The following is a 27169-nucleotide window of genomic DNA, read 5'->3' as shown; positions in this document are numbered from 1 at the left end:
TTAAGATTCAAAAGCATATTTGTTGAGTGGATTGAGTATCAAAATGTACCTAAAACAAACTATTTTGTATAAGTAATTTTAAAATATAGCAATGTGTATTGATTTCTGTCTATTAAAAATTTAGTTGAGTTCCTCTCTGCACCCAGCAAAGTAAAGATTATTCTTAATGAATGGTCTCAGTGTTCCTAATGCTGGTTTTGTGATATTGTAATCATTTTCACTCTTCTATACTCCCAATTTTTCATGTATGACTAATCACATCTATCAACTTAAAAATAATCTAATAGCACATGTCCCTCTTAAAGTAGATATTATTACAGAAGAAAATCAAATGTTATGGGATAATTCTAAAATAAAAGAAAATCACAGCATTATTTTTATCATATCTCAGAATTAGCTTCAGATCCCAGAATAAATATAGAAAACAAGTGATTACATTTTTAAGTGCTTATTTTAGGCCATGATATGTTCTGATCTTTTTTAAGGGAGAAGAAGGACCAGTTGGACCCTTTGGAGAATTGGGGCCTAGAGTAGGTATCATGTAAATAATTATCTATAAGTACTTCTCTTGAAAACAGCTTTCTGTAAATTTGGGGGGTGGGAGTACTAAGGATTAAACCCAGAAGTGCTTAACCACTAAGCCATATTCCTAGCCTTTTTATGTATTTTGTTTTGAGACAGAGTCTCTCTAAATTGCTCAGAGCCTCTGTAAATTGCTGAGGCTGATTTTGAACTTGCTATCCTCCTCCCTCAGCTTCCCAAGCCTCTGGGATTACAGGTGTGTGCCACTATACCCGGCTTGAAAATATTTTTAATAACATAACATTTTTATTAGTAGCAAAGGACAGAAATTTATAACAAATTGTATTCACAAAATCTCCTCCATAAAGTAAACCAGTAACTGAAATTCTTCAGGAATATTTGGAATTATACTACGCCTAATTACATATTTGTTTGATTTTTCAGTGGTTTTAGTAACTTGTGCAAATTATTTACGTTTCTCAAAAAGTAATAGGAAGAAAAATACTTCATCAATTTTATTAATATTCTGAAAGTGTCAGTTTTCTAAGTGTATCAGTAAAATTATATAAAGCAAATGATAAGTCTCTCTTGACTCTTTTTTTCATTGGAAATACCATATTGTGCTATATGAACTATTGTTTTCCAAGTTCTGAAGATGAATTTGAACATTTTTTAAATGCCTGCATGATCAAATTTTACATTAATTTAAGTAGTTAAGATAATGTTTTTATTTTAAGAGGCATTAGATTCACATGAAATACATCACATTCTCTTTTCTTGAAAACATAATAAATTTTAGGGTTTTTATGAATGTTTACCTTTGAGGAAACAGTAATAATTTTATTGTACCCTTATCTCACTAGAACATATATCACTACCATTCAGTTGAAAAGAAGACTTATTTTTATTTTTTGCAAGAAAAATAACATAAAAATTGTTATTTGAGCCCAGTAAAAGTGATCTTATTTTAAATTTACTTCCCTAGAAAACAAGAGAACCATATTTATCTCTTGTCTACTTAGTCTTAATACTTACTATTCTTGTTATTATTGGTTGAAGCTCTGTTTGGGGACCATTATTTCTCTAAGTATGTCACATGAATCAACCCTAATCTTGAAACAACTCTGCAAGATATGGATCTCTTTTTTAAATGTGAAAATAAGGTTTCAGCGTTGCATACTCAAGTATAAAACTCTCAAAATAAATTTAGTGTGACAGAATTTAAATAGAACCAGAAGTTACGATTCCATCACTGATGCACTGCATGGCTGATCTCAAAGAGATTATAAATGCACTGATATCAGATTCTAGGAGATTCTTTGAATAATGTGGATTCACTGTATAACTATTTCTTAATATGCTTCATGATGAGTGAGATTACATTATTAAACGTGAAAGGAATATTTTCACTTAAATTCTTTCCAACCAATGTAAATCAAATGAATTACTAAAATGTTATTGTAAAGATTACGGAAGACATTTAATAATTTGGACTCAATTAGATTTCTTATCCTGTATATCTTCAAATTAATTAAAAATTGGCATTTAACAATAATAAAATGATTTTCAGTTCTTTGTGCTTGATGGGAAACCATTAGTAATTTTAAGCAAAACAAAAGTAAAAATTAAAACAACTTCTTGCCTGGAAGTTCTGAATGTAACTTTAAATTGCTAAATTTTGTAGTCAAAACAGAATGAGAGCAAGAGGGTTATTTCATTTAACTTCATTTTAGAAGGAAAAAATGTGAGTTTTTTTTAATGAACAGTAATAATAAAATCATACCTAGTCAATACTGTAAATTAGTGTTGTATTTAGTACTGAATAACTGAACAAAAAAATGAGGAAGACATGCAAGAATAGGTTTGAGGGTTAAATTAAGAGGTGAATTTTGGACATTTTAGTTAGATATGCTTGTTGTTGCCAACATACTTTTTTAAAAATATTTTTTGGTTGTATATGGACACAATACCTTTATTTTGTTTATTTTTAATGTGGTGTCAGGATCTAACCCAGTGCCTCATACATGCTTGGCAAGTGCTCTATCACTGAGCCACAACCCCGGCTCCTGCCAACAAACTTTTGCATATGCTTTTTTTCTACCTGTGTGTTCTTCCTTCAGATATCCACATAACTTGTCCCTTTCTTTAAGACTTCACTTAGGTGCCACATTTTCAGTGAGACTGAAAATTAGTATTATAAATTAGTGTTCTTCCCTGGAAATATAAAAAATTTCAATAAAACTCCCACAACAGTCTATATTTCCTTCCTTGCTTGATTTATTGTCCTTCATTTTATTTGCTACCACCTATCATCCTAACTTGCTATATATATATGCATATATTTGTTATGTTATTTAAAATTACATATAATTTTATAAGTGTATATGACATAATTTTTAAAAACTGATTTTTTAAAAAATTATGTCATCTTTACTAAAATATAAGCTTTGAAGTATTTCATTTTATAGTAGTTTATATTTTGTAACCCTTAGAAAACTTTCACAAATGAGAATAACTAAACATAGCTCTTTTTTTTTTTTCTTTCATTCGATTCTCTTATAGGGAAAACCAGGTCGAAAGGGCTATGTGGGTGAACCAGGACCAGACGGCTTAAAGGTAAAGGATCTGATTTTATTATCAGTTTTAAAATTTTCACAAAGGTAAAAGTCTGACTTTCATACAAATATGAAATGAGTACAGGTCAACTTACAGGGAACCAGTAAGATGTTAAGAATAGTTCAAAGGGCAATTGAGAATATATATATATATTTATATTCATATTTGTATAGATATGCAATTTAATTAAGAATGTTAGGATAAGATTTGTGGTTAAATGACAGTTCACAGGGAATCCAACTGTGAGCTGCCATCCAGTCAAACTGGCAAGAAAGTGAATCTTATTCATTAATGATGTCACATTCCTCCCTAGAATGACATCAGAATCTAGGTTACTTTTGTATTATGCAGGAAATGGAAAAAAAATCTGTAATGTTTGTTATTCCCCATCTGTCACTAGAAGTTGTGATTCAGTGCATCATGTAACTATTTACTGGGAACTCCCTGAGGAACCACTTGAGAGTTGTTTAAGGGTCACCAACTTTCACAGAAACCTAAGATCTCTGTTTTCTTCCTGGTCCTAGGGAAATCAATCTCTCTCTCTCTCTCTCTCTCTCTCTCTCTCTCTCTCTCTCTCTCTCTCTCTCTCATCCTTTTCTCCCTCCCTCTCCCTCTCTTTACTTTCTGAAAACTAAAGCAATAATGAACATAATGAAGTTATGTTCTGCGCATAACTTCTTTCTGCCTATTAACATAAACCTCCTCTGAGAATAACTAACACAAAGGGTTCATTTCGAGGGGGGCAACTTCTGGATGAGGAAGAAAAAAACACTAAAAAAATTAATAATCTATATATTATTCTGCCATAAAGTAGACACAGGGTGTCTAATGATCTTTCTGTCAAGCGCTAGATACTAAAACTTACTCAAACTTATTCAAATGCTTCATTCTTTTCTATTTACCTAAATGCACACAAAAATTGGAGGGAAAATTTGTGTAGACTTTGAAAGTTTATCTCAAAGTAATTTATTCATGATAAATATTTCAGTCAATTAAATCAATATTCTTCAATAGAAATATTATGTGAACCACAGATGTGACCCACATTATCAAGTAAAACAAGCAGGTGAAATTAATTTTAATAATATATTTTATTTAACCCAAGATACAAAATATTATCCTTTTAATATGTAATCACTGTTAATATTAGCAATGAGATAATTTTGTATTCTTTGTTGGTATAAAAGTTTTACAATCTAATGTGTATTTTACACTTGTGATACATTTCAATCAGACCAACCCATTTCAAATAAATATTCACAACCCACACATCTTCTGGGGTTATAGTGTTCAGTATCTTAGCATCTTACTGCTCTACACTATAATATAACTTATAATTTTTAGACAGAAATTGATGTTTAGTATCCCATTTCTGTGATAAACTACATTTCTCTCAGATTCACTATTTGTGGTACCCTAAACTTAATCCTCTACCTTTCATTTACTTACACCTTTGCTCATGCCATTTTTCACCACTAAAAAATGACCATTTCTTATCAGCACTTAAGTATTCCCTATTGATAGGGCCCTGATACAGTATCATAATTCATTATTTGAAGTCACTAATTGTTGGATTTTGGAAAAGTAATATGGTGCACATATTGTTTTAACAAACATTGCCTGCAAGCAGTAAGACACTGCAACATAATCAGATTAATATTTCTGCAATGAAGTGTAAGGGAATTCAGATTCATTGGAACAAATCAAGACTATAAATGATCTTGAGATTATCCAAATAGGTCAAGATTGGCACCAAATGAGTTTGGAAAACTTTGGGTTTTAAGAGATCTATAGATGGCAAAATTGTGGAATATATAATACTTCTCCAGTGCTGCCAGCTTTTGCAACTTAAACTCACAGGATGCTTGCCTCTACATAATCCTTCTATAATTATCTGTGGTAATTTTCCTCTTCTACTTGAGCAAATAGAGCAACCCTATGGGCAAGAATTTAATTTTATTCTCATATCATTGTTCACAGTGCCTACCATACTACCTTTGACAGAGTACAAATAAAATAAATATTTTACTTTTAAAAATTTTGTTTATAAAGTGTTTTTAAAGTGAATAAAAGTAATGAATAGAAGAAAGTAGTTTAAGATAATATTTTATTACTGTTTGAATGAATATTTATTAATAATTTATTACTGTTTGGAAATGGAAGTAAAGCCACATTCCATGGAAATATTGTAACAGAGTTTTGAATAACTCAGATTTCCTTTGCCTTTTTTAAGGGTATGTTTTGATAATTACATAAAAATGAAAACAGAAGAGCAGTCATGACTAATTTTGTTGAAAAATAATACATTTTATAAATTTATATTCTTATTAGGGAGAAACAGGAGATCAAGGAGATATTGGAAAAATTGGTGAAATGGTAAGCTGTTTTATGTGCTTACTTTCATTATTTTTATTATCTGTAATCATTTTTAGGAATCATGCTAAGCATAATCAGTTAACCATAATTATGTTAGCAAGAATCAGAGTAACATCTACTAAAATTTTGAACTCATTTCTAATGTTTCTATTGACCAATAAAGACTATTATACAAAAGAGAAATGAATTAAAACAATATTTTTTATCTAAAATTAGATTTATGATCTTAACTCTGTTTCTTATATTTGATATTCAATTTTAGTTCTGATAACTTCATTCTAAATTTTACTTTGTTCTTTTTTTGTTGTTTGCAGTGATTTCATTTTTTACCTTTATTATTTAAAAAAATTTTATTGGATTTATTTTTTAATACATGACAGCGGAATGCTTCACAATTCTTATTACACATAACAATTTTTCTTACCTCTATTTGTTTACAAAGTATGTTTACATCAATTCATGTCTTCATACTTGTACTTTGGATAATGATGTCTATCACATTCCACCATCCTTACTAATCCCCTGCCCCTTCCCTGACCCTCCTACCCCTCTTCCCTATCTAGAATTCATCTATTCCTCCCATGCTCTCCCTCCCTACCCCACTATGAGTCAGCCTCCTTATATCAGAGAAAAACATTTGGTATTTGTTTTTCTGAGATTGGCTAATTTCACTTAGCATTATCTTCTCCAGCGCCATCCATTTACCTGCTAAATGCCATGATTTTATTCTCTTTTATTGCTGAGTAAAATTCCATTACATTTTTTTATCCATTCATCCACTGAAGGGCATCTAGGTTGGCTCCATAGTTTAGCTATTGTGAATTGTGCTGATAAAAACACATGATGTGGCTGTGTCCCTGTAGTATGCAGATTTTAAGTCCTTTGGGTATAGTCTGAGGAGAGGGATAGCTGAGTCAAATGGTGATTCCATTCCCAGATTTCCAAAGATTCTTCATACTGCTTTCCATATTGGGTGCACCAATTTTCAGTCCCACCAGCAATGTATGAGTGTGCCTTTTCCCCCACATACTCACCAACACTTGTTTGTCTTCATAATAGCTGCCATTCTGACTGGGGTGAGATGGTATCTTCGAGTAGTTTTGATTTGCATTGCTCTAATTGCTAGAAGTGATGAATATTTTTTCATATATTTGTTGATTGATTGAATATCCTCTTCTGAGAAGTTTCTGTTCATGCCTTGGCCCATTTATTGATTCGGTTATTAGTTTTTTTGGTGTTTAGCTTTTTGAGTTCTTTGTATACCCTAGAGATTAGTGCTGTATCTGATGTATGGGGGGTAAAAATTTGCTCCCAAGATGTAGGCTCTCTATTTGCCTCACAGATTGTTTCTTTTGCTGAGAAGAAACTTTTTAGTTTGAGTCCATGCCATTTATTGATTCTTGGTTTTAATTCTTGCACTATAGGAGTCCTATTAAGGAAAAATAAGAGACCCAGAATAGCTAAAGCAATCCTTAGTAGGAAGAGTGAAGCATGTGGCATCACAATACCAGACCTTAAACTATACTACAGAGCAATAATAACAAAAACAGCATGGTATTGGCACCAAAACCGACTGGTAGACCAGGATACAGAATACAGGACACAGACACTAACTCACAAAATTACAATTATCTTATATTAGACAAAGGTGCCAAAAACATACATTAGAGAAAAGATAGCCTCTTCAACAAATGGTTCTGGGAAAACTGGAAATTCATATGCAACAAAATGAAATTAAACCCCTATCTCTCACCATGCACAAAACTAAATTCAAAATGGATCAGGGACTTAGGAATACAACCAGAGACCCTGTGTCTAATAGAAGAAAAAGTGGGCCCTGATCTCCATCATGTGGGATTAGGCCCCAACTACTTTGTCCTTTTTTATTATTAAAACATTTATTAAATAATAAGTATTAGTTTGAAGATTTTTTAAAATTTGAATGTGTGGGGTAAACCAAGAGGTAATGAACTAGAAAGTACAATTACTTTTCTCAAATAGTTTGTATTATTAACTTCCCATTGTTATGCAATATAAGCCTTCAAATTATATTTGATTCAGGTTTGTTAGAACTAATTTTTTTCTATAATGAAGTAAGCTAGCTAAAATATTTTCTTAACATAGGAACCCACATAATATATATGAAATGATAAATTAACATAAATGAATTTATTTACAGTGTACTAAGTTAATTGTCACAAAGAAAGTGGTATGATTTGATAACTTAGTAATCAAATTCCCTGCAGCTTACCTTACAACTTATATCAGAAGTAAAATGTTCTGTAAAATTTTTTTGTAAGTTCAAGTAATTAAACAATCATAAACTCTGGTCTTATAGTAAAAAACAAAATTTTCTAGCCATTATTAATGAAAATAAGCATAGCATTGTCTTAGAAGATCACTGCTATTCTATTACCTGAGTGATTAGAAGGGTAATTTTTTGTTCTTTTTGCTAAGATATGTTAAAGGCTCAGTGGTAGCCTGTAAAAGGCTCTGGGTTCAATCCCTAGTACTGCCAAAAAAACCAAAGACATTCCAGTGGAGGGTTTATACCAGTTATATTATTCAGAATTTCTCATCAAATAAGATTATACCTTATATTTCTCTGAGTCAATCAAAGAACTTAAATTCTAGCATTTCTGAGTGCCAAATTGATAAGGAAATGTATGCAAACTAGTGTATCAAAGTTAAAATTCTAATGAAGAGCATCTTTTCTTAAAATATCATTTTATATATTAGATCTTTAAGTATTATTTACTTTTACATGCTGGACTGGTTCCACACTGTATAGGAAATCATTGCCAATGCTGTCCAAAGAGGAGGTGGGCTGTCTTGGCAGATAATAGGGTTTTGTCACTGGAAGGCAAATAACATTATTGATGATTTGCTATGTGTCAACCATCAGCTAATGCTAAGTGATGTTTCATGTTAGGTATTTTGTTTAATTCTCAGTTTTAAAACATATATTTTGTTATTTCAATTTTTAAAATGAAGAAACTATAGCACAGAGAGAAACCAGTTTAAAATTACATAACTAATAAATATTGATGAACTGAGATTTAAACTAAACCAAACTCAAAATCCAGATTTCCACATTATATTATGCTGTGATATTTTAATATTAGTTGACAACAATTTGGCATAGATGTGGAGATATACTTTACATGTATGCAAATGTATGCAAACTAGTGTATCAAAAATTATTGAGCAAAGGACATTCCCAGCTCTGAGATTCTTTCTCTTCAGGATTGTGAGATAATTTTTTTCAATTACTGCCTACATTGAGTTAATTCAAAAATATATAATGCCTGAAGAATATTTGGGTCTCAGTAATTCTAAGCTTTATTTAGTCTTATTAATTTTCATATCTTATAAACACATTTCATCTAGTCCAGAGGTTTTCTTTGCCAAGAATACTTGAGAGAGATGAGAAGATACAGTTGTACTTCATGACATCAGTCTTGTAATTTGGGGATATCCCAGCTTAAACTAATATTTACTTTTTTAAATCTTTTTTTACAATCATTTAAATTGCCTTTACTGGACACCCTCCAGTTTTATTTGTTTCTTTCTAGATATGCACTAATTAGAACCAAACTTGTGATAGAGCATTCCAAACACAGCAATGTCATCTATATTTTATGTCTGTATGCATATCATAGTCATTTTCTCTAAAGAATTGTAATGTCCCCTAAATATGTCTGTAATTTCAAAAAACGCCTTCCATTGCCCTCATTCTAATGTCCCATTTTTTACAAGTAATCTAGTTTTCTCACCATCACTAACACTTCTTTCCGTCTAAGTTGTCTAGGATAAAAGTACTTAAAGAACTTTAAGGAAAAGGAAGGATGTACTTTTTCAGTATTGGTAAAGAGATCAGAATTAGGACGAATAGATTGCCTGTGTAAGGGATCTGTTTTTTGTTTAATATAGATAAGAATATTTTAATAGAAATTCTAAGGCTCAAATAAGCTATTCCATACAGTGATTCAAAAATTCATTGTTGAAAGGTTTAATGATTCTTCTCAATCATTAATTCAGCAAATATTTACTAATTGAATTAGGCATATTTTGAACCTGTGATCTCTGTCTTTTGTGAAACTTAGAGTTAATTGGAAATTTTACAGACATTATATAATCACCTAAAGAAATACATAATTATAAACTGTGATACATTCTATAAAGGCGAAGTTTAAGGGGACTATGGCAAGGATGCCAAATTTAGATCAGAAGATGAGAGAAGGCCATTTTGAGAAAACAACTGAGTTGTAACCATAAAGAATAGTATAAATGGTGGGAGTTAGCAGGGGGAGAAGAGAAAGAATATTGCTTCCTCATCATTATACAAAACACATGTATGAAGATGTGAATTTGGTGTCAACATACCTTATATATTATAAGAGATTTGATAAATTATGGTATAATGGTGTATTAAGAATTATAATTCAAAAATAAATAAATAAATTTTTAAAAATAACATTACTGTATATACAATAAAACATATTTCCTACTTTTGCCACTTATCTCCCTTCAAGGAAATTAATTAAGATCTCTAAATATTTACTTTCTCAGAATAAAAAGGGTAAAAATAACTACCTCATAGAGTTTCTTATTAAACATAACATGCATAAAGCACTTGGCACAGTGGGAGTCACAGTAGGAGTCACACGGGAAAATTTGATAGATTATCTGCTGTTCTTGTGGTAGTGTTTACAGTTACATGTGACAGTTTTAAGGGGGAAAGCAGTTAGCTATTTGTGGACCTGAAATAAAGTTAGTTTCGATAGACTTTGATGAACAAAGAGAAAAGCCATCTGAGATGTTACTAGCAAGGAGGCAAGAACCAGTCATTTAGGAAATTGTTATTACTTGATACTAGAATCAATGAGGAATCAACAAATATCCTAAGTAAGCCAATACTGTGATTAAGTTTGGTCTTAGGATTAGTCTGATTCTATTGGGAGGTTAGAACATGGTTGAGAGGATAAGTAGGAAGGAACAAGCCAGTTAGGATGCTGCTGCAGTAGTCTGAATCAGGATGATGGCAGTGTTTATAAAAAGAAGTGGATGAATTTGAGATACACTTGTTTGTGGTTATAGATCAGACAAATGTAGGCTACAAAAAAAGGGGGGTGTTGTTGCCTGATTCCACATTGGAGTTCATTCAAAATCAAAAAGAGGCGAAATCAGCAGGGAAATAAAAAGAAAGAAATCTGCTTATTGAAGACCTAGTATTTTTTTTTTTAAAGAGAGAGTGAGAGAGGAGAGAGAGACAGAGAGAATTTTTAATATTTATTTTTCAGTTCTCGGCGGACACAACATCTTTGTTGGTATGTGGTGCTGAGGATCGAACCCGGGTCGCACGCATACTAGGCGAGCGCGCTACCGCTTGAAAAAAAAAAAAAAGACCTAGTATTATCTCTCATTATCTTGGTATGACCCTTGTAAAATAAATCTTCTTATTGCCAAACTATAAATGCAGAAACTGAAATTTATTGAAGTTATATTGCTGGTGAGAAACGGATCTGGGTTTCAAATACAAGAAAGTCCTTAGCATACATTATTGTTTGATAGCTAAACTATTTATTATTTGTCAGGAATATTTTGGTTCATATAATGTCTAAGTATAATTCCAATTCTAACATTCTATGACTCTTTCATAAGAATTTTATTGCTTTTAGTCTTTCTCTCATCTGCCAATTTGACTTCTTTTTTCTGGCCTTTTTCTAGTTTTATTATGTCTTTCTGAAGCTGGAGCAAACAGAACTAGAGTAGGTATTTTAGAGAAACATGAAATCACAACTTTGTCTATGAGTAGAACAATGACTACTATTATGTTACTCTATTGTTGAGGCTACTCAAAACCATGCAGGCATTTTTCTCTAACAGGAAACTGGAGATGCATTTAGAAAATAATCAACAGTGTCCCTTAGAATTTTATAATAGTCTGTTAATCTAAATATAAAATATGAATGTTATTCCATAAAGTGTCCTTGATTTCATTAATTTTCAGTTACCACATTTCTGCCCACTTGAAGAGATTCATGACTAGTCTCTAATTTAGCCATATTGATTTATTTCTTAAAACATAACCCATCTCTTTTGATTGATTTTAACTTATTCATTCCTTAATTTATCAATTTAGCAAGATTTCATAAGCAATCTCCTGTATCCTCTTTTTTACTGCCTTCCCTCTGGCATGTTAACACAGTAAGTGACTGTTGAATAAGAAGAATGAGGAAGAAAGACCATGAGTTATCCTCAAAATCAGGTACTCCACTTTTCAACACAAAACCTTTAGAATCATATATCCTCTGTCGCCTGATTTCACACTGGAGTTCATTCAAAATCAAAAAGAGGTGAAATCAGCAGGGAAATAAAAAGAAAGAAATCTACTTATTGAAGACCTAGAATTATCTCACATTATCTTGGTATGATCCTTGTAAAATAAATCTTCTTATTGACGATCTATAAATGCAGAAACTGAAATTTATTGAAGTTATATAGCTGGTGAGAAACAGATCTGGATTTCAATCTATAGTTTTAAGGCTCTATTCTCTACATCAAGTAATCATCAATTTGTCCTGTTTTTAAATATAACCTTGAAATACTTAAAGTATTTAAATACCTACGTATTTAAATATAACCTTGAATTAGTGGGTAGGAATATTTGAATTAATAACTAGGAAGATTTGAAAACAGACCAAGTAAAATTTGATTACCCTAAGCCAAGCTAGCAATTTTGTTTTTAAAATATTTTCAAGTGTTATTGGTTTCTGAGGCGTATGGAAACAATGTATTTATAATGGGAACAGGACAGATTGTGAAGGAGATGGAAAAATACTTTAAAAGTGTTCGGCATAAAACACCATTTAATGTCATAGTTAGTTTTGCTGCTCTCTGATAGAACTACCATGAGATTAGTTTGATACATGTTTATTTTATTTTATGAGTATTATTTATTCTTTAAGAGGACAATTCCAGCTTTAAAGGGATCTACTTAAATCATAAGAAGTCATGAATGCCCCAGAAGATGGTGGCAACATTTAACCAAACAATAATAACCAAAACTCTACCAGTTGCCCTAAAGTGGGACCTCTAGTGTCAGCGCCATTCTCTTAAAAAATATCATTTATTCTTTCCTAATTTTAAGCTACACGTATCTATAGCACAACTGCAAACTTATTGCATTCCTTCTATATGGCTGAGAGTATTAATTTTTCTCAAGGAATGGGATGCTGCGTAAAACGTATATCCATGACACATTTCATCATCAGACGGATCTTTACCGAAATACAGTGAAAATAGTTACCATTTATTGAAACCTTGTTATATGCCAACTATTTTGAATAATTTATATCATTTAATCCTTATAAAGGCTCTGGGAAATCATTATTATTATTTCTATTTTATAAAAATGGAACTTATATTTCAGAGAAGTTAAAAAAAACTATCCAGAGCCAAGTAGTAAAGTACCAGAGATGGGACTACAAAGAAAATATCTCTAACTTTGCCATCATCCTGCTTCATCTTAATAATTAGCTGAATATTTCTGATTTTATTTTAAACAATACCTAACATCCCACCCATGTCCCATGTGGGCGGCAGAATTTGGGGATCCTCTTCATGGAGTAGGCTGGCTGCAGAATAAAAGCTAAAAGAAGAAAATGATGAAAATCCACAGTACATGAGAAGTAGTTTTGAAAAGCAAGGGCAGCATGGCTTTTCAATCTTAGGGATCGAGCTTCCACACTGGAAAGAAAGAGAGCCCACACTTGCTTTATTTATATGGGGGAACATCAAAGGTTTTTTCATGGAATGGTCTTTGGCAAATAAGGTAGGTGGTGAGCTTTCCAGTTCCCATGGGTTACTCCCAACTCCGTATCTACAAGAGCTGTCCCACTGGTAAAGTGGGGGCAAAGATCTCATATCTTAGGCAGTCTGATACACATGGGAAAGCCGGGATTGTTCCCAAGGAATGACCTATGTTCCCCATGGCTTGGTACTGAGTAAAGACTCCCTCAAGTAACTTCACAGGTGGCTTCCCACACTGATGTCTTATTATTACTACATGAGGTTAGAAGTCATGGGACCACAAGTGCCACATTATTTTTTGAAAAACAATTCTTCAAAAATCACAGCATGTTTTTATTTCGGTCTTAGGATCATGTATTTGACATTTATCATCTTTAAAATGTATGAATAGCATCACTTATCTGATTAAGAAACCATAATGAATTATTTTCTCTAGAAATTTCATGCCTGTGAAGGCATAGAAAATTAAAAGGGACTGTGACTGAGTGGCAGCCAAAGTGAAAATACAGAAAGTATGTGGACATATCAGTGGGTATGAATGGAGAAGATATATGACATTCAAATTCAGGCACACTGAAGGAACATGAATTATAAAATGACATTTAAAAGGGTTAGGATTAGGGTTAGGGTTTTTTTTTTCTCTGAAAACTAGTTACAGGAACCTCCAAGGTGAACTACTACTTCACAAGTGAGTTGCCAGTGGTTTTCTTAGATAAGAGATTTACCTAAGAAAGTCACCAAATTTCCAGGTCCATTTGAGGTACTGACAATTGTGTAAGGATTTCTGGGTCTTTTGGATTATCAAATATACCATTTTGTTGAACTGACAGTTGTGGCATCTCTTTGTAAAAGCAAAGAAAGTTACTAGAAAAAATCACAAATACTGTATTAGCTATAGTCCTACAGTACTTTTTCTACAGAGGTGAAAGCTAAAGGGCATGAATAAGTGAGGACAGAAAATTCTTCACACAAAAAGAAATGTTTTTAAACTAGTAGTAAGAGATAAATCAATATTAAATCATATGTAAGTTGTTACTAAGCAGGAAGTAATAAAAATGAAAAAGTTCACATGATTATAATATAAAAACAAAAAGGCAAAATTTCTATCCATAGGAAAAGGAAAGATATAAATGATGCTGTTCATTTCTGTTTCTATAACTAGAAACAAAAGTTATAGAAAATAAGCATACCTTGAATATATATGAATACCTGTGTGCCTCATTTTATATTCAGCATACTGTTTTATTTTCTCCTTGGTAAATATATACTTAGTTACTATTAAAATAAAATATTTCAAGAAAAGGAATAAGATCTATTGTTCTGTGATGATATAGATTCTGCATTATTTCTGTAATGATAGAGAAAACAAGGTATTTGTAATCATGTCATATTAAAGTCAAATAGTTTCTTAGGAGAGGCCAGATGAGGGAATGTGATTTTTCTGTAATCATTCTCATGCAGAAACATCAATTTGAAAAACTATCCACACTTGCAAATAACTTCACATGAGTTAAGGAAGCCAGGTGAGAGAACATAGTACCTGGTTATAACATAATAATGAGAAAAGACCAGTAGGAAGAACAATTTTACATTACCCACATCATCTCTCCCAGAACTCCAAGTGGCAATGTGGAGAGAGATACAATTCACATAGGGAAAAGAGGGAAGTAAGCATAAGATTGCGATGAATCCCAACACCACACCCACCACACTAAAACCCTGCATTGGGCAGACCTCTGTCGCCCCTGACACAGCTAGTACCTGTAGGCCAAGCCTAGCCATCTGCCCTGGTATCAGATAGCACACAACATGTAACTCACATCTAATAGTGCCCTACTTGCTATATATCCAAAGAAAGTAAAATCGGTATGTCAAAGGACTCCCATGTTTCTTGCAACACTTTCACAAAAATCAAGACACAAAATTAACCTAGATTTCATCAATGGATAAATGGGTTAAGGAAAAAAAAATATATATATATATATGCTATTCCACCCTAAAAAAGAATGGGGGAGGATACCCTGTTATTTGTATCATATGGATAGAACTTTAAGTTGAGTGTAAATAACCTAAGAAAGACAAGTACTACATATTCTTGAAGAATATTAAGAGTAGATGATAAGTGTTCTCACCACAAAAAAAAACAATGGCTATGTGAGGTAATGTATATGTTAATTAAACGTGCTATATATGGTAAATAAATATAATTTTACCTATTAATTTAAAAAAATAGTAAGTGTCTCAGATTGCACAAATTGAAATAGCAATAAAAGATACCCTTTCAAAAGAATCAAAAGAAATATTAAAATGGAACTTTTTCTTTCCAATAGCATCAGTGTTTTTTAGATGTGAACATTTAGTGTGCTTACTATCTAGAAACAATTTGCCTATTAACCTTCTAAGAGAATATAATATTAAATACTCTATTTTAGAATTTTCCTGGTTTTTAAGGGTTTATTCCTAAAGGTTATTTTTAAATAACATTTGATATAATTCTGTATTTGCGTCTGGGTCATTAAAGTTTAGAATCCAAATAGGTTTAAAGATCATTGTTGTATGATTTAAAGTAGGTTCATTGTATATAAATATGTGTTTCTCATGCTTTTCTTCATCATGTACTTATATTTTTGTGTTTCAGAAGAATATTATCATTTATTCTGTCATTCAAAAGATACTTAATGAACACTGAGTGCTAGATAAACAGTTAAGTAAGATTTGATTCTTAACTGGTTTATGATGTAGAAAATAATTATATATACAGCTTTGCCAAAACATTCATCCTGCTTTGGATACTTTAAGAAAATAACTAAAATCGTTTTGATGGCTATCACAAGGACATATGTGTTGATAGAGAAACTTTTCTCTTTGGCTAAAAATATGTTTCTATTCTGTTAAGTAGGGATATTACAAAATTTAACCATAGCATTTGAGGAAATGGAAGCTCTATTTTCTATATAAAAGGTGTCTGGAGCTGTCATTTTGCAAGTAGAAGAGGGTGCTAAAAGAATTCTTTAGAAACTACTCTTTTACATTTATTGCTAGTATACTATCTTATTTTATTTAGATATTCATATATCAATAAAAATGGCAAAGATAGAACTCTAACAACATTTTTTGTGCTCAGGAAACATAAGATGGGGAATACATTGCTTCTTCCTATTTCAAAAATGGCGTAGACTAATGGAAATAATGGTACAGGACAGGGTAATGGTGTTGCTTTGGACTGCCTATTAACATTCCACTCTTATAGAAGGTGGTGGCTGAATTACAAATTGAGAGTAAGGCTAGTAAAATATCTTTGTGGTTCTGATTGTTTTAAAAAGAGATCTAAGACCTATGAAACCAATGTACTAAATTTTAAACTTAGGAATTACAATGTGACAGGAGTTGGCAAACTTTTCTCTAAAGGACCAGATAGTATATATTATAGGCTTTCAAGACATATGGTCTTTGTCACAACTACTCAACTGCTGTTGTAGTATGAAAGCTACCACAGACAATACATAAATGAATGAGCCTGGCTCAGTTTCCAGGGAAACTTTATTTACAAAAACAGACGTCTGGCAGAATTGGGCCAACATGCTGTAGTCTGTCTTTTCCTTTATTTGTGATGCACCAGGTTTATTGAATCTGCCATATGTGCATTGTTTCATTATTTTATCATTAACAACAACAACAACAAAAATACTAAACAAAAATGTGATTTCTTCAAATTTTACTTTCAAATCAGGAAACAGATTCAAATTAGCAGACATATTCTGTTATTACCACTCATTAGCTTTATGTGCTGATTGTGAACATAATGAATTTATTTGCATTTATATGTAGATAGCATGTATACCCAAAGTACTCTATTAAAATGAATCATTTTTTTCCTCTAAAAAAATACTTTAAGAACCTTATCAGGAAACATTGTCAAAAACAATGAAATCTGTTCTTTTTGTGTGTGTGTTTATTTGAAACTTTTTCTAAACATTACACATATTGAAGTCTCACTTTAAGAGTCATAGCATTTCTACATATTAAGTTTTATTGAGTTTTTCTTTCATTAATTTTGAAAAGTTTTCAGGGAGTGTATTAGAATTTTATTTCCTACTGGGTTGAGACATTTTACAATTGAACTCTGTCCTTTGCTTGTTAAACAATTATTTTTCATCTACTTTACTCAACAGTCTTATGGGGAGTACCATAGAATTTTTGTTCAGAAAATACTTTTCTTTTACTAAAAAAAAATAATGAAGTGAAATATGGACTTTATTTTTACTATAAATACAGCCAACTCTGTGTTTTATGGAAAACTTTTTATACATATATAGCCTTTTCATTTTCAATTACAGATGGATTTAAAAATAGTAATAGCCAACATACAAAGTTTATATGCTTGATTTTTTTCTGAATAATGAAATTTGGAAAAACTCTGTGACAAAAATCTGTTTCTCTGGTGTTTCAGTAATACAATGAGAAACAAAAATCCATTTGCCACCATTAAAATCAGAAAAAAACCTAGATAATTGACTCCTTCAGAAATGCAAGGGGAATGGAACACAGTAGATTATCTGGAGGGAAATGATTCCATTGAAGCTTTAAAAATATAAATGGTAAGAATTTTTTACCCTGACAAAGATCTCCTACAGTATATCCTTCACTTATCTTTATAGTTGTTACTTTCCACACCTCCCAGTTTCTCCCTTATGATCTTGCCAACCAGGCCACTCAGTACTTATTAAGCATAACACACTTATTAATTTGTGCTTTTGTTTCAGGCCATTTCTGTCACCTCTAAAGACCTTTACTTTCCTACCTCATTGTCTGATAAGCCTCAACATTTGAGACCTATCTCAACTCACCTGCTCAACTATGAAGTCTTTTCAATCTCCCTGCCCCATTTAATTCAGGTTTTGTCTATGAGGCCCTTCAATGCTTTAACACCAGTTTTGTGGTTCTTAGCATATTTTACTTTACATCACAATTACTTTTTATTTGAACTATCCCTACAGAAAAGTCGTCCATGACTGCCGGGTTTCTGTTCTCACGACTAAAAGGCTCAGGGGTCACTCCAGTTAAACTGAGCTAACTGGGCTGCATGAAATTACCACACAAGAGACACAAATACCTTTTTTGGGGGGTTGCTGCGAAGGCTCCTCTGACCTTAAGGGTCCGCAGAAAGAGAAAGAATGAGAGCAAGCACTGACCCCTTTTATTGAGGAAAGCTATTCAAATGAGGCAAGGAGTCAGGTTTCAGGGGGCTGAGTCTATCTTCTTGATGTCCACTGTCAGCAGGTTGACTGACACCTGGGTAGGCCACACCCAAGGGCACAGTAAGAGAAGGAGACACACAAAAGCACTTCCATGGAAGATTCTATCCTAAACAGGGCAAGGAGTTATATTACAAAGAAACAGGTAAGCGTAGCTTCACCCATGGGGCTGTAGCAAGACACACCCATGCATGAGACACCGACCCTCGCACCCAAGAAGGGTGCCACATTTCTGCAACTGAGAGCCTCAGCACCTAGCCGGGGAGTGTAACTCAGTCACGTGTAAGGTTGGCCTCCCACACATGACAATGAGTATATACATGCTTTATATGCTGTACATTGACAACAAGTATGTGTTAAAGTCCCTGTGAAAATTTAAGAGCTGAAAGTTGATTTTTGTAATATATTTGCTTTGGGGTATAACCCTAAAGGATTTTAATATGTTTAGGTTAAAGCTAAAAATATGAGAGATTCTTGAAACACAATGAAAATCTAGAAGGACATTTCAATGGGAAACAACAGCATGAGAACAAAGCATGAAAGTATGAAATATCTAGATTGTTTGTAGAATTGTTTTGTAAGCAGTTCAGATCAGCTGGAGAGAGATGAAGTAGGTACAGTGAGCCACAGCTCTTCTGGCTCTGCTACTTGCCTATTATGTATGTCATCATTATCTTTACTGGATCACAAATTCATGTTTTTCTCAAGTATCTATTCTACAGTTCATGTGTCTTGTATATTTTATACCTGCTTCTGTCTCTATTTAGTGCTCTCACTTATGTATGTCTTTCCTCTACTAGACTTGAAGTTTTCAAAGGACAAAGGTTTGTAAAGCAAAAACTAGATGATGAAGCACAACTTTTATTTTAAGAAAACAATAACAGATGAAGATAAATCCAAAATCTTCTTCAGTCTGATCTCCAGTTTTCCATTAAGTTAAAAATTATGCCTCACACTCACTGGTATTCAATCTGTATTCCTTAGGTTTCCTTTAAATTCCACCTCTTCCTCTCAGCATATTCTATAATTGGCCCATACCCCCCAGTTATCGAGTGTTGAAATCTCCGCATTTTCTTTGTATTACTCTCTTCATTTGCACTTACTTTTAATGAATTAATGACTTTCAGAGAATATCATTTGCCTCATATCCATAATTAACAACCTTAATCCACTGACTTTTGAGACCCTCAGTATTTGATAGATATTGGTCACCAATTATTTTTCAGATATACTCCATAAACAATAAATATTATTATATGCCTGTATAAAATGGGAACTGAAATAAAATCTTTCTGAATCATTAATCTTTGGATAAATTTATTCAATAAATATTATATGCCTGGTACTGTATATAACACTACAGTGCCAGGCATATAATATTTATTTATATAAGATATAATAATATTTATATAAGAATATTATTATAATACTTATAATAAGATTTACATTAATAATATTTACATAAGACTTGTAAGACAGTCTTATATATATCTTATATATAGTACCAGGCACATAATATTTATTAAATAAATTTATCCAAAGATTAAGGATTTAGATAGATTTTATCTTAGTTCCCATTTGAAATGTCCCTCCCTCCCATCTCTGAATATTGAAGTTTTATATATACCTTAAAGACCTCGCTCAAACAACCAACTGTAGGAAATTTTCCCTAAATCTCTAAACTGAAAATAAACTATCTCCTGTTAAATTTCATAAGATGTATTCTTTTATAGTATTTACTATTTCTTCCTTGTGTGTTTGATAGTAATATATATCCCTAATCTCTCTTACTTGATTATAAATGTCTTGGGGAAGAATCCATTTTTATGTTCATATCTATAGCCCTCCTACTGTCTAGCACAACAGTCACACTTCTAGTATTCAGTCAATATTCGTTAAATGAAAAGTATCTGACTGTGATTCTGGAATCAAAATAGTCTAGAATGGTAAAACAAAGTAAGTAGGTAAGAGTAAAGATCTGGAACCACACCAATTTCTCAGTGTAGTAGAAGATACTAATATTTAATAGTAATCCAAATGTAAATGAAGATACTGAACAGATGAAAGATTGTCAAAAGTACATCAGAAAAGAATATCAAAGAGAAGTTTCAGAAAACTTCATGATGATTAAATAATGGGAAAATCTTTGTATTTCTTAATTGGTGCTCTATGTCTCATTCAAAAAGAGTTGTTGGGGCTGGGCATGTGGCTCAAGCGGTAGCGCGCTCGCCTGGCATGCGTGCGGCCCGGGTTCGATCCTCAGTACCACATACCAACAAAGATGTTGTGTCTGCCGAGAACTAAAAAAATAAAATATTAAAAATTCTCTCTCTCTCTCTCTCTCCCCTCACTCTCTCTTTAAAAAAAGAGTTTATTTTTTGACTCAGTATTGCTGCATAGTGTTGGAATACAGAAAGACACATTTGTATTACCTTACTTAAGCATCACAGATTCTCAAAAGATGACAAATTCATAATAGAAGAAAGAATAAGAGTAAATTACTAAGATTAATTATCAAAAAATTAGGTAAATAACATTTACTAAAGATTTGGATAGTAAGAGCTAAGGATGGCTCAAAATAGGCAAAAAGGATTCTTGAACACATTAAGGCTTGATTCAGCACTTAAAAGAGTAAGAAAGGAATGATTATTTTCATCAAGAGACTACATGGAATAATTGACATCCTAACACTACAAAAAGTGATGGGAGGCAGGAATTAAAAATGGATAAACTATTTTTAAAATATCAATTTACAAGAAAACACTATGGCCATGAGGGAGCATAATGGAATAAATCCCTATAGCATACTTTTAAGATTACTTGAATGTGCATGTCCTACCAAGTTTCACAAAACTTCTGTGATAGACTAAAGTGTCCATAGAGTCAAGGGTTCCATATATAGCTTATAGAAATGAAATTCTCTTAAAATTATTCTCTTTTTTAAAGTATGAGAAAAAATCACGAATAATTAGCCTGAATTCAAGCTTTGTATTTTAGGAAATAATACAACTCAATGTCTTTATTTATTTAATTTCTTCATTTAGTTTTTTTTTAATTATTACTGTATCACACATAATAGTAAGGCTCATTTTTGACATGCATAAATGTAAATAACATAGTTTTCTTGATACATGTCAATTGAAGTATAATTGGATATGCTGATTTAAAAAAAGTTCAAGCTAAGACAAATATTTTATTCCCTATAGTTGAATTATCAAAGATTCTTTATTGTTAAAACTATCTGTTATTTTTTTCTTCATTAGTTTTAATAGAAATACTAAAAGGAGATACCCTGAATAGAAAATCTATCCAATAGTCATTTATTTTATTTTCACAACATTTCTAGTTAAAATAGCTCATATGAAACTTAGAGAATACACATGTTCCAAATAACACAATTTTGTTGATTTGAATTTCCTTCTCCATGCCACCTATACTAAACCACATTTCTTCCATTGTATCAAGGATACTGGACCATCAACTGAGGATTTCATCTTTGTTTTCTAGTTTCTAGCACATGCCTGGCATCTGGCAGAAATTTAGTAAATAAGTGTTTAGTAGAAATACCTGCTAATCTGGTGGCAACCAGAGCCAGTTCAATTGTACAAACATTGTGCTTATCTAATTTTGTTAGACAAATCTAAAAACAGTATTCTAGAGGAATGAGGACAAGGATGTTAAAGAATTGGTCCAACTGCCAAGATCATTTCTTACCCAGAAATATATGGTGAATAATACTTCATTGAAATCTGTTGATGCCATGTGCAAATTATATTACATGTAATATTTAATTCTAATGTTTTGGAACCCAGGACTGTCCCTTTTGTCATGTGGGGAAAGGATGAAGTACATACTAACTTACTTTCTATCATCACTAATTTACCATATTGGCTAGTTGTATACATAAAACAGAAAATTATGAATTGCAAAAGAATGGTAGTTTTGTTGAGTATTGAAAGTAAATAAACTGCCATATAAAAATGTGATGATTTTTTGTAAAGTCATTGTTATATTAGAAAGAGAGGAATGGATGTGATATTTTAGAAAGTGCATAAGTTTTATATATGATCAGAGAGATTTGAATTCTTATCTTGAATTTCCTCTTTCTCATTTGTAAAACTGATGGCAAAAATGTTCTTTTACATGTTTGTTTGTTACCAGGGGTAGAAAATAATGACTGCAAAGGATGACGCTGACACATAAGGGTTGCTTAATAAGTGGTAGAGTTTGTATTGGTGGTGGTGGTTGCTGCTGCTGCTGCTGCTGCTACTGCAGCAGCAGCAAAAAGAAAAAGATTGAAACAATATAGCAACACAATTATATTTATACTTTCAAGTTTCTCATGGAAATAGTATTAACACAGATCAACTAGGACAATGTATGAGAAAGTCCCCAATACCACTCAGGTCTTCTTGATGATTCACTAGCAGGACTCACAATACTCAGTGTATAGTATAACTGAGATTTATTATAGTGAAAGAATACAGAGTTAAAGTCAGCCACAATGAAAAAACATACAAAGTTCACAGAAAACCAGAGCCCTTTACCAATGAAGTCATGGAGAATGAACTTAATACCCCACCAACACCATGTGTGAAAGAAACTTTGTTTACTGAGAAGGCTCATCAAAAACTTAGTATCCATAGTTTTCATTGGGGGCTGGGTACATAGACACCCTCTTGCTAACATTTAGTCAAATTCCAGACTCCCAAGAGGAAAAGAGAAGTTTTCCATAAACCATATTATTTACACAGTTTAGGCAGAGTTAGCTACTCTTATCAGTTCTGAAAATGGTGAAACATTCCCAAAATCAGAATTCCCAGATTCCAGCCTACAGCTAATTTTGTAAGCAGGCCATTGTAAAGATAGAAATCTCAGGGCTCCTTTTTAAACTAGTTTTTGCCCAAACATGCAGATGAAATGTTGGTGAGAGATAATATTTGATAAACATATGATTGGTATAACCAGTGATAGATAATAGGTAACCAGTGATATACAAAACAAGATATCAAGAACTATATTAGTATTTTTCTTGAGAACATTTCAGAAACTGAAAGCTCACTCATCCTATCAGATGTATAAAAGTGGATCCATTAATCTCATTCTTAAAATCTAGAACCATCCAAAATTGGAACTGCCCTCTGCCCTGCACCTCTCCAAGATCTAGCATACTATATATCTGTTTGCTCCATAGTTAAATGCACCTGTGTGGCATCTGTGACAGCAGTTAGCAAATCAGTTGGTGATAGTCTTGAGGCCCTACTGCTCAAGAATGAGAACATTGCTTGCATTTTTCCCCTTTATATATTGCAGGACTACCCTATAGGAGAATGGTCATACAAATACACACTCAAGGTTTTTTCAGGAGAATTCCCCATGGACTTGCTCTTGAATAAGGAGTGAACCTATTTGGCTACATTTGATACCACAAATACCTGAGTGTTTCAGACCTGGCCTTTCATTGCATAAATAAATGCCTTCTAGAATTCAGCATACTTGGAAAGAACTACCTCTTCACAGTTCAGTTCCTAGGTGAGGAATAAGAAAACTTATATATTTATAAATTTGGTAGTGAGTGCCCTTAATATTTCCAAAGCCCTTTTGGAGTTTTGGTTTGAAAGCTTATTGCTCTATAAAAAGTATTTATGCATATTTGTAAAGGTCTGAAACATTTCCATATGCTCTAATTAGTGGGGTAGATGATATGACCAGCATGACATATATAGATTTTGTGACATTGTTCTAACTTCTTAAATAAGGTGTCATTAAGTTTCAGAATTTATCACTGTATTATTACTATGTATTATTATGTTCAAGGACCCAGCCTCTACACAGAAGTTTTCTACGTCTAAGGTACTAATGATATTATTTATTTACTCAGACCATTCTACAGTATAACAAAACCCAAATCCAAGACCTCTAAAGCCAGTACCCTATAAAATTAGTGAATAACATCATACACAATTTGGAAGGCATAGATTGAAGCCTAGAATAAAACTAGTCACTTAATCCTAAACTATACTGGCTGGATGCTCAACACCAGCAAGACTCACTGATACAAAAGGAGATCACAGTACAAGAATGAAGAATGTGGCCCAGCATGATTTCATTCTGTCAATGATGTCTTCACGTTTCAGAGGATCTTTCTAAGTTTTTCTGCAGCATATCTTGGAGATGCTATTGTACACATGAGCTCCAAAAATATCATATGTGTCAATCAAGTGGTATGGTAAAGAACCATAGTATAACCAGCTGGTAGAGAACTTTAGAAGGATTTGTCATTGTAGAAAGAGAAATGAATCACCTAAGGACATCTTCTTCTTTTACAATTTCCACTTTTCCTTCTTCATTTTTCTGAAATGTAAGCCAAAAGTAAAGGTCACACAGTTTCTGTATATGAGTAAACTGTGGGAACTTCCACAATTTCAACATTTTCATTAAAAAATCAATACCCATTTGAGCTATGCATTCCTTCCACAGATATTTACTGAGCACCAGTGATGTGCTAAGTGTGGTGCTAGGCAATGAGATGTGAATCAAAATGGATAGTATACCACCCCAACTCTCTAAGAGCTTACATAAATTTAGAAGACAAATTTTGGAGTTTAAAGAAAATGGTAAATAAACTCAAAGATGTCACAAAGTTTACCTCCTGTAGATATTGTCACTAAACAGTTTCATAGTGATACTGAATATCCAAAATGCTGGGTATATCCTTCTCACTATAAAATGAAAATATTCCATTTTAAAAATTTTCACGTCTCTTTCTTACCTGTTGAAAATATCTTTAATATATTTTAAACAGCTGAGTGATTTTCCTCTCTATTATGGTTGAAATCATAGAATTTTAGAGCTGGAAGGAATAAAAGGGATCAAGTTCATTCTTTTTTTTAGAAATATGAAGATGAGACCAAAATTGGTTTGATTATGTCTTTTAGAATTAAAGTTCTCTGTTGAAATATAAGTCTTTGGACAAGAAATCCAAAATGCCATGCTATTATTTTCCTCATTATTAGGAAGAGAGATTTAGTGGGCATTAACAGTAGATTTTTCTCATTTTGATTTTATCTTGAGATGGTATATATAAAAAGGCACAATTACTCTGAGTCAACATTAAAGAAATACAGAACTAACTTTATGCCTTTTAGGTGAAAAATGTGCTATGCTTATGAGAACATATATAAAATATTAGAGGCTTATGAATACCTTGCAATTCAAATGTTTGCAACAAAAATGTCATTCCAGGAGAATTTCTCTCATTTCTCATCCAGCTTACATTTTTTAATAGCCTGAGTTCAACCAAAATAGGTGGTAGCTCTATGTTGATATTCACATTATCACCTTTGATTTATTACGAAAAGACACATTCAAAAAGGCAGAATATGCAAGCAAGATTGCCAGGCAAGTTTAGTGCAGGAATTGCAGCAGAAGTTAACTTTCCATTCTTGAGTTTCCCATAACTTAAATTGAGTGAAAGCATCTGTTGAGTACACATTCCAGGCATAGTCCCATGATCATTGCCAGACCTTCCCAGGGCATAGCTTCATTCTGAACTTTTATTTCAGTCAAATAGTTGTTAGAGAAATGTCAGAGGTTGAAATTTCTACTTGGTTACGAAGCAGACCATTCAGTTATTTCTTGGAGGAAATCTTATGTATCTAAATGTGAAGAGCTTGAGTGGAAGAACCATGACCCCATGATAGACTACTGTTAAATTCGTAACCTCTAAAATAATGAAGTTCTTGTCTGTATTCTAAATTTAACTGGCAATATAAAGCATGTTATTTATTAAGTAACACGTGTATTGTGCTCTCAAATGTGTCTGTTGACTAAATAAATGAATGAATTTATTTTATTAACACTTTTTAAAGTGTTAATAAATGCAGGATTTCTGTAAAATTGTTTTATCTTCAGTTGTTACCCAGTGCTTGTAGGTAGTTGATATTAAATTTGGGGAATTCTTAAATTAGTTGGACAAATTAGACACATTCTTAGTTTCAAATATTAACTCACTGATAGCACAGGTGAGTGAGTAGTCATTTTTATTTACTAACATGATTACTTCATAACCAAAAAAATTGAAGGCTTTGTATCACAAAGATATGCTTTCACCTAATTTCTGTGCTCCAGTGTGTCCTCATTTGGCTTTTTTTAATTCTTTAGACACTAGATATTGGCTTAATAAAAGTAAATATAAGCACATTTTACATAATGAAAAAGAAAGTAGACTTAAAGCAAGCCAAATAGTCCAGGAAGCAAATCATAAGCTACAATTTGTATTGCCAAAGTGTCTAGAAATCTTTCCTTGGTGAGTTCTAGAAATCTTTCCCAGCCAGTCAGGAAAATATTTATCATTTAGAGTAAAAAAGAAAGGATGAGTATCTCATTCTAGATGCTATTTCAGAGAATCTCCCTTGGATTGGATTTGGGATGCAGGCCAAATGCTATTTGTCTTTTACTTTTGGACTTGAAAGCCAGTCCCCAGAAGCCATATATATATATATGCAATGAACAGTTTCCTTTCTTTAAAAAAGACAGGGTATTCCATTTTTCCTAAGCATGGTAATAGACTTTACCTAAGTATT

At 32.3% G+C, this 27169-nt stretch overlaps 1 protein-coding gene across 4 annotated transcripts in view; it reads left to right on the top strand.

The window, feature by feature from the left end:
- The window catches only part of Col24a1 (collagen type XXIV alpha 1 chain), a 378847-nt gene that overhangs the window by 184937 nt on the left and 166741 nt on the right, over positions 1 to 27169 (top strand). For all 4 annotated transcript variants that reach the window (XR_013427880.1, XM_078026639.1, XM_078026638.1 and 1 more), the window contains 3 exons: positions 486 to 530; positions 3085 to 3138; positions 5470 to 5514. Coding sequence is in view for 3 of the 4 variants with exons in the window: in XM_078026639.1 (XP_077882765.1) it covers positions 486 to 530; positions 3085 to 3138; positions 5470 to 5514 (144 nt within the window). In the remaining variant the exon portion in view is untranslated. The remainder of the gene's footprint in view (positions 1 to 485; positions 531 to 3084; positions 3139 to 5469; positions 5515 to 27169) is intronic.

Source organism: Ictidomys tridecemlineatus, chromosome 11 (genome assembly GCF_052094955.1).
Source record: "Ictidomys tridecemlineatus isolate mIctTri1 chromosome 11, mIctTri1.hap1, whole genome shotgun sequence".
Classification (NCBI taxonomy): domain Eukaryota; kingdom Metazoa; phylum Chordata; class Mammalia; order Rodentia; family Sciuridae; genus Ictidomys; species Ictidomys tridecemlineatus.
Note: the sequence above shows the minus strand (reverse complement) of the source record. Positions and strands in the feature narration are given on the sequence as shown.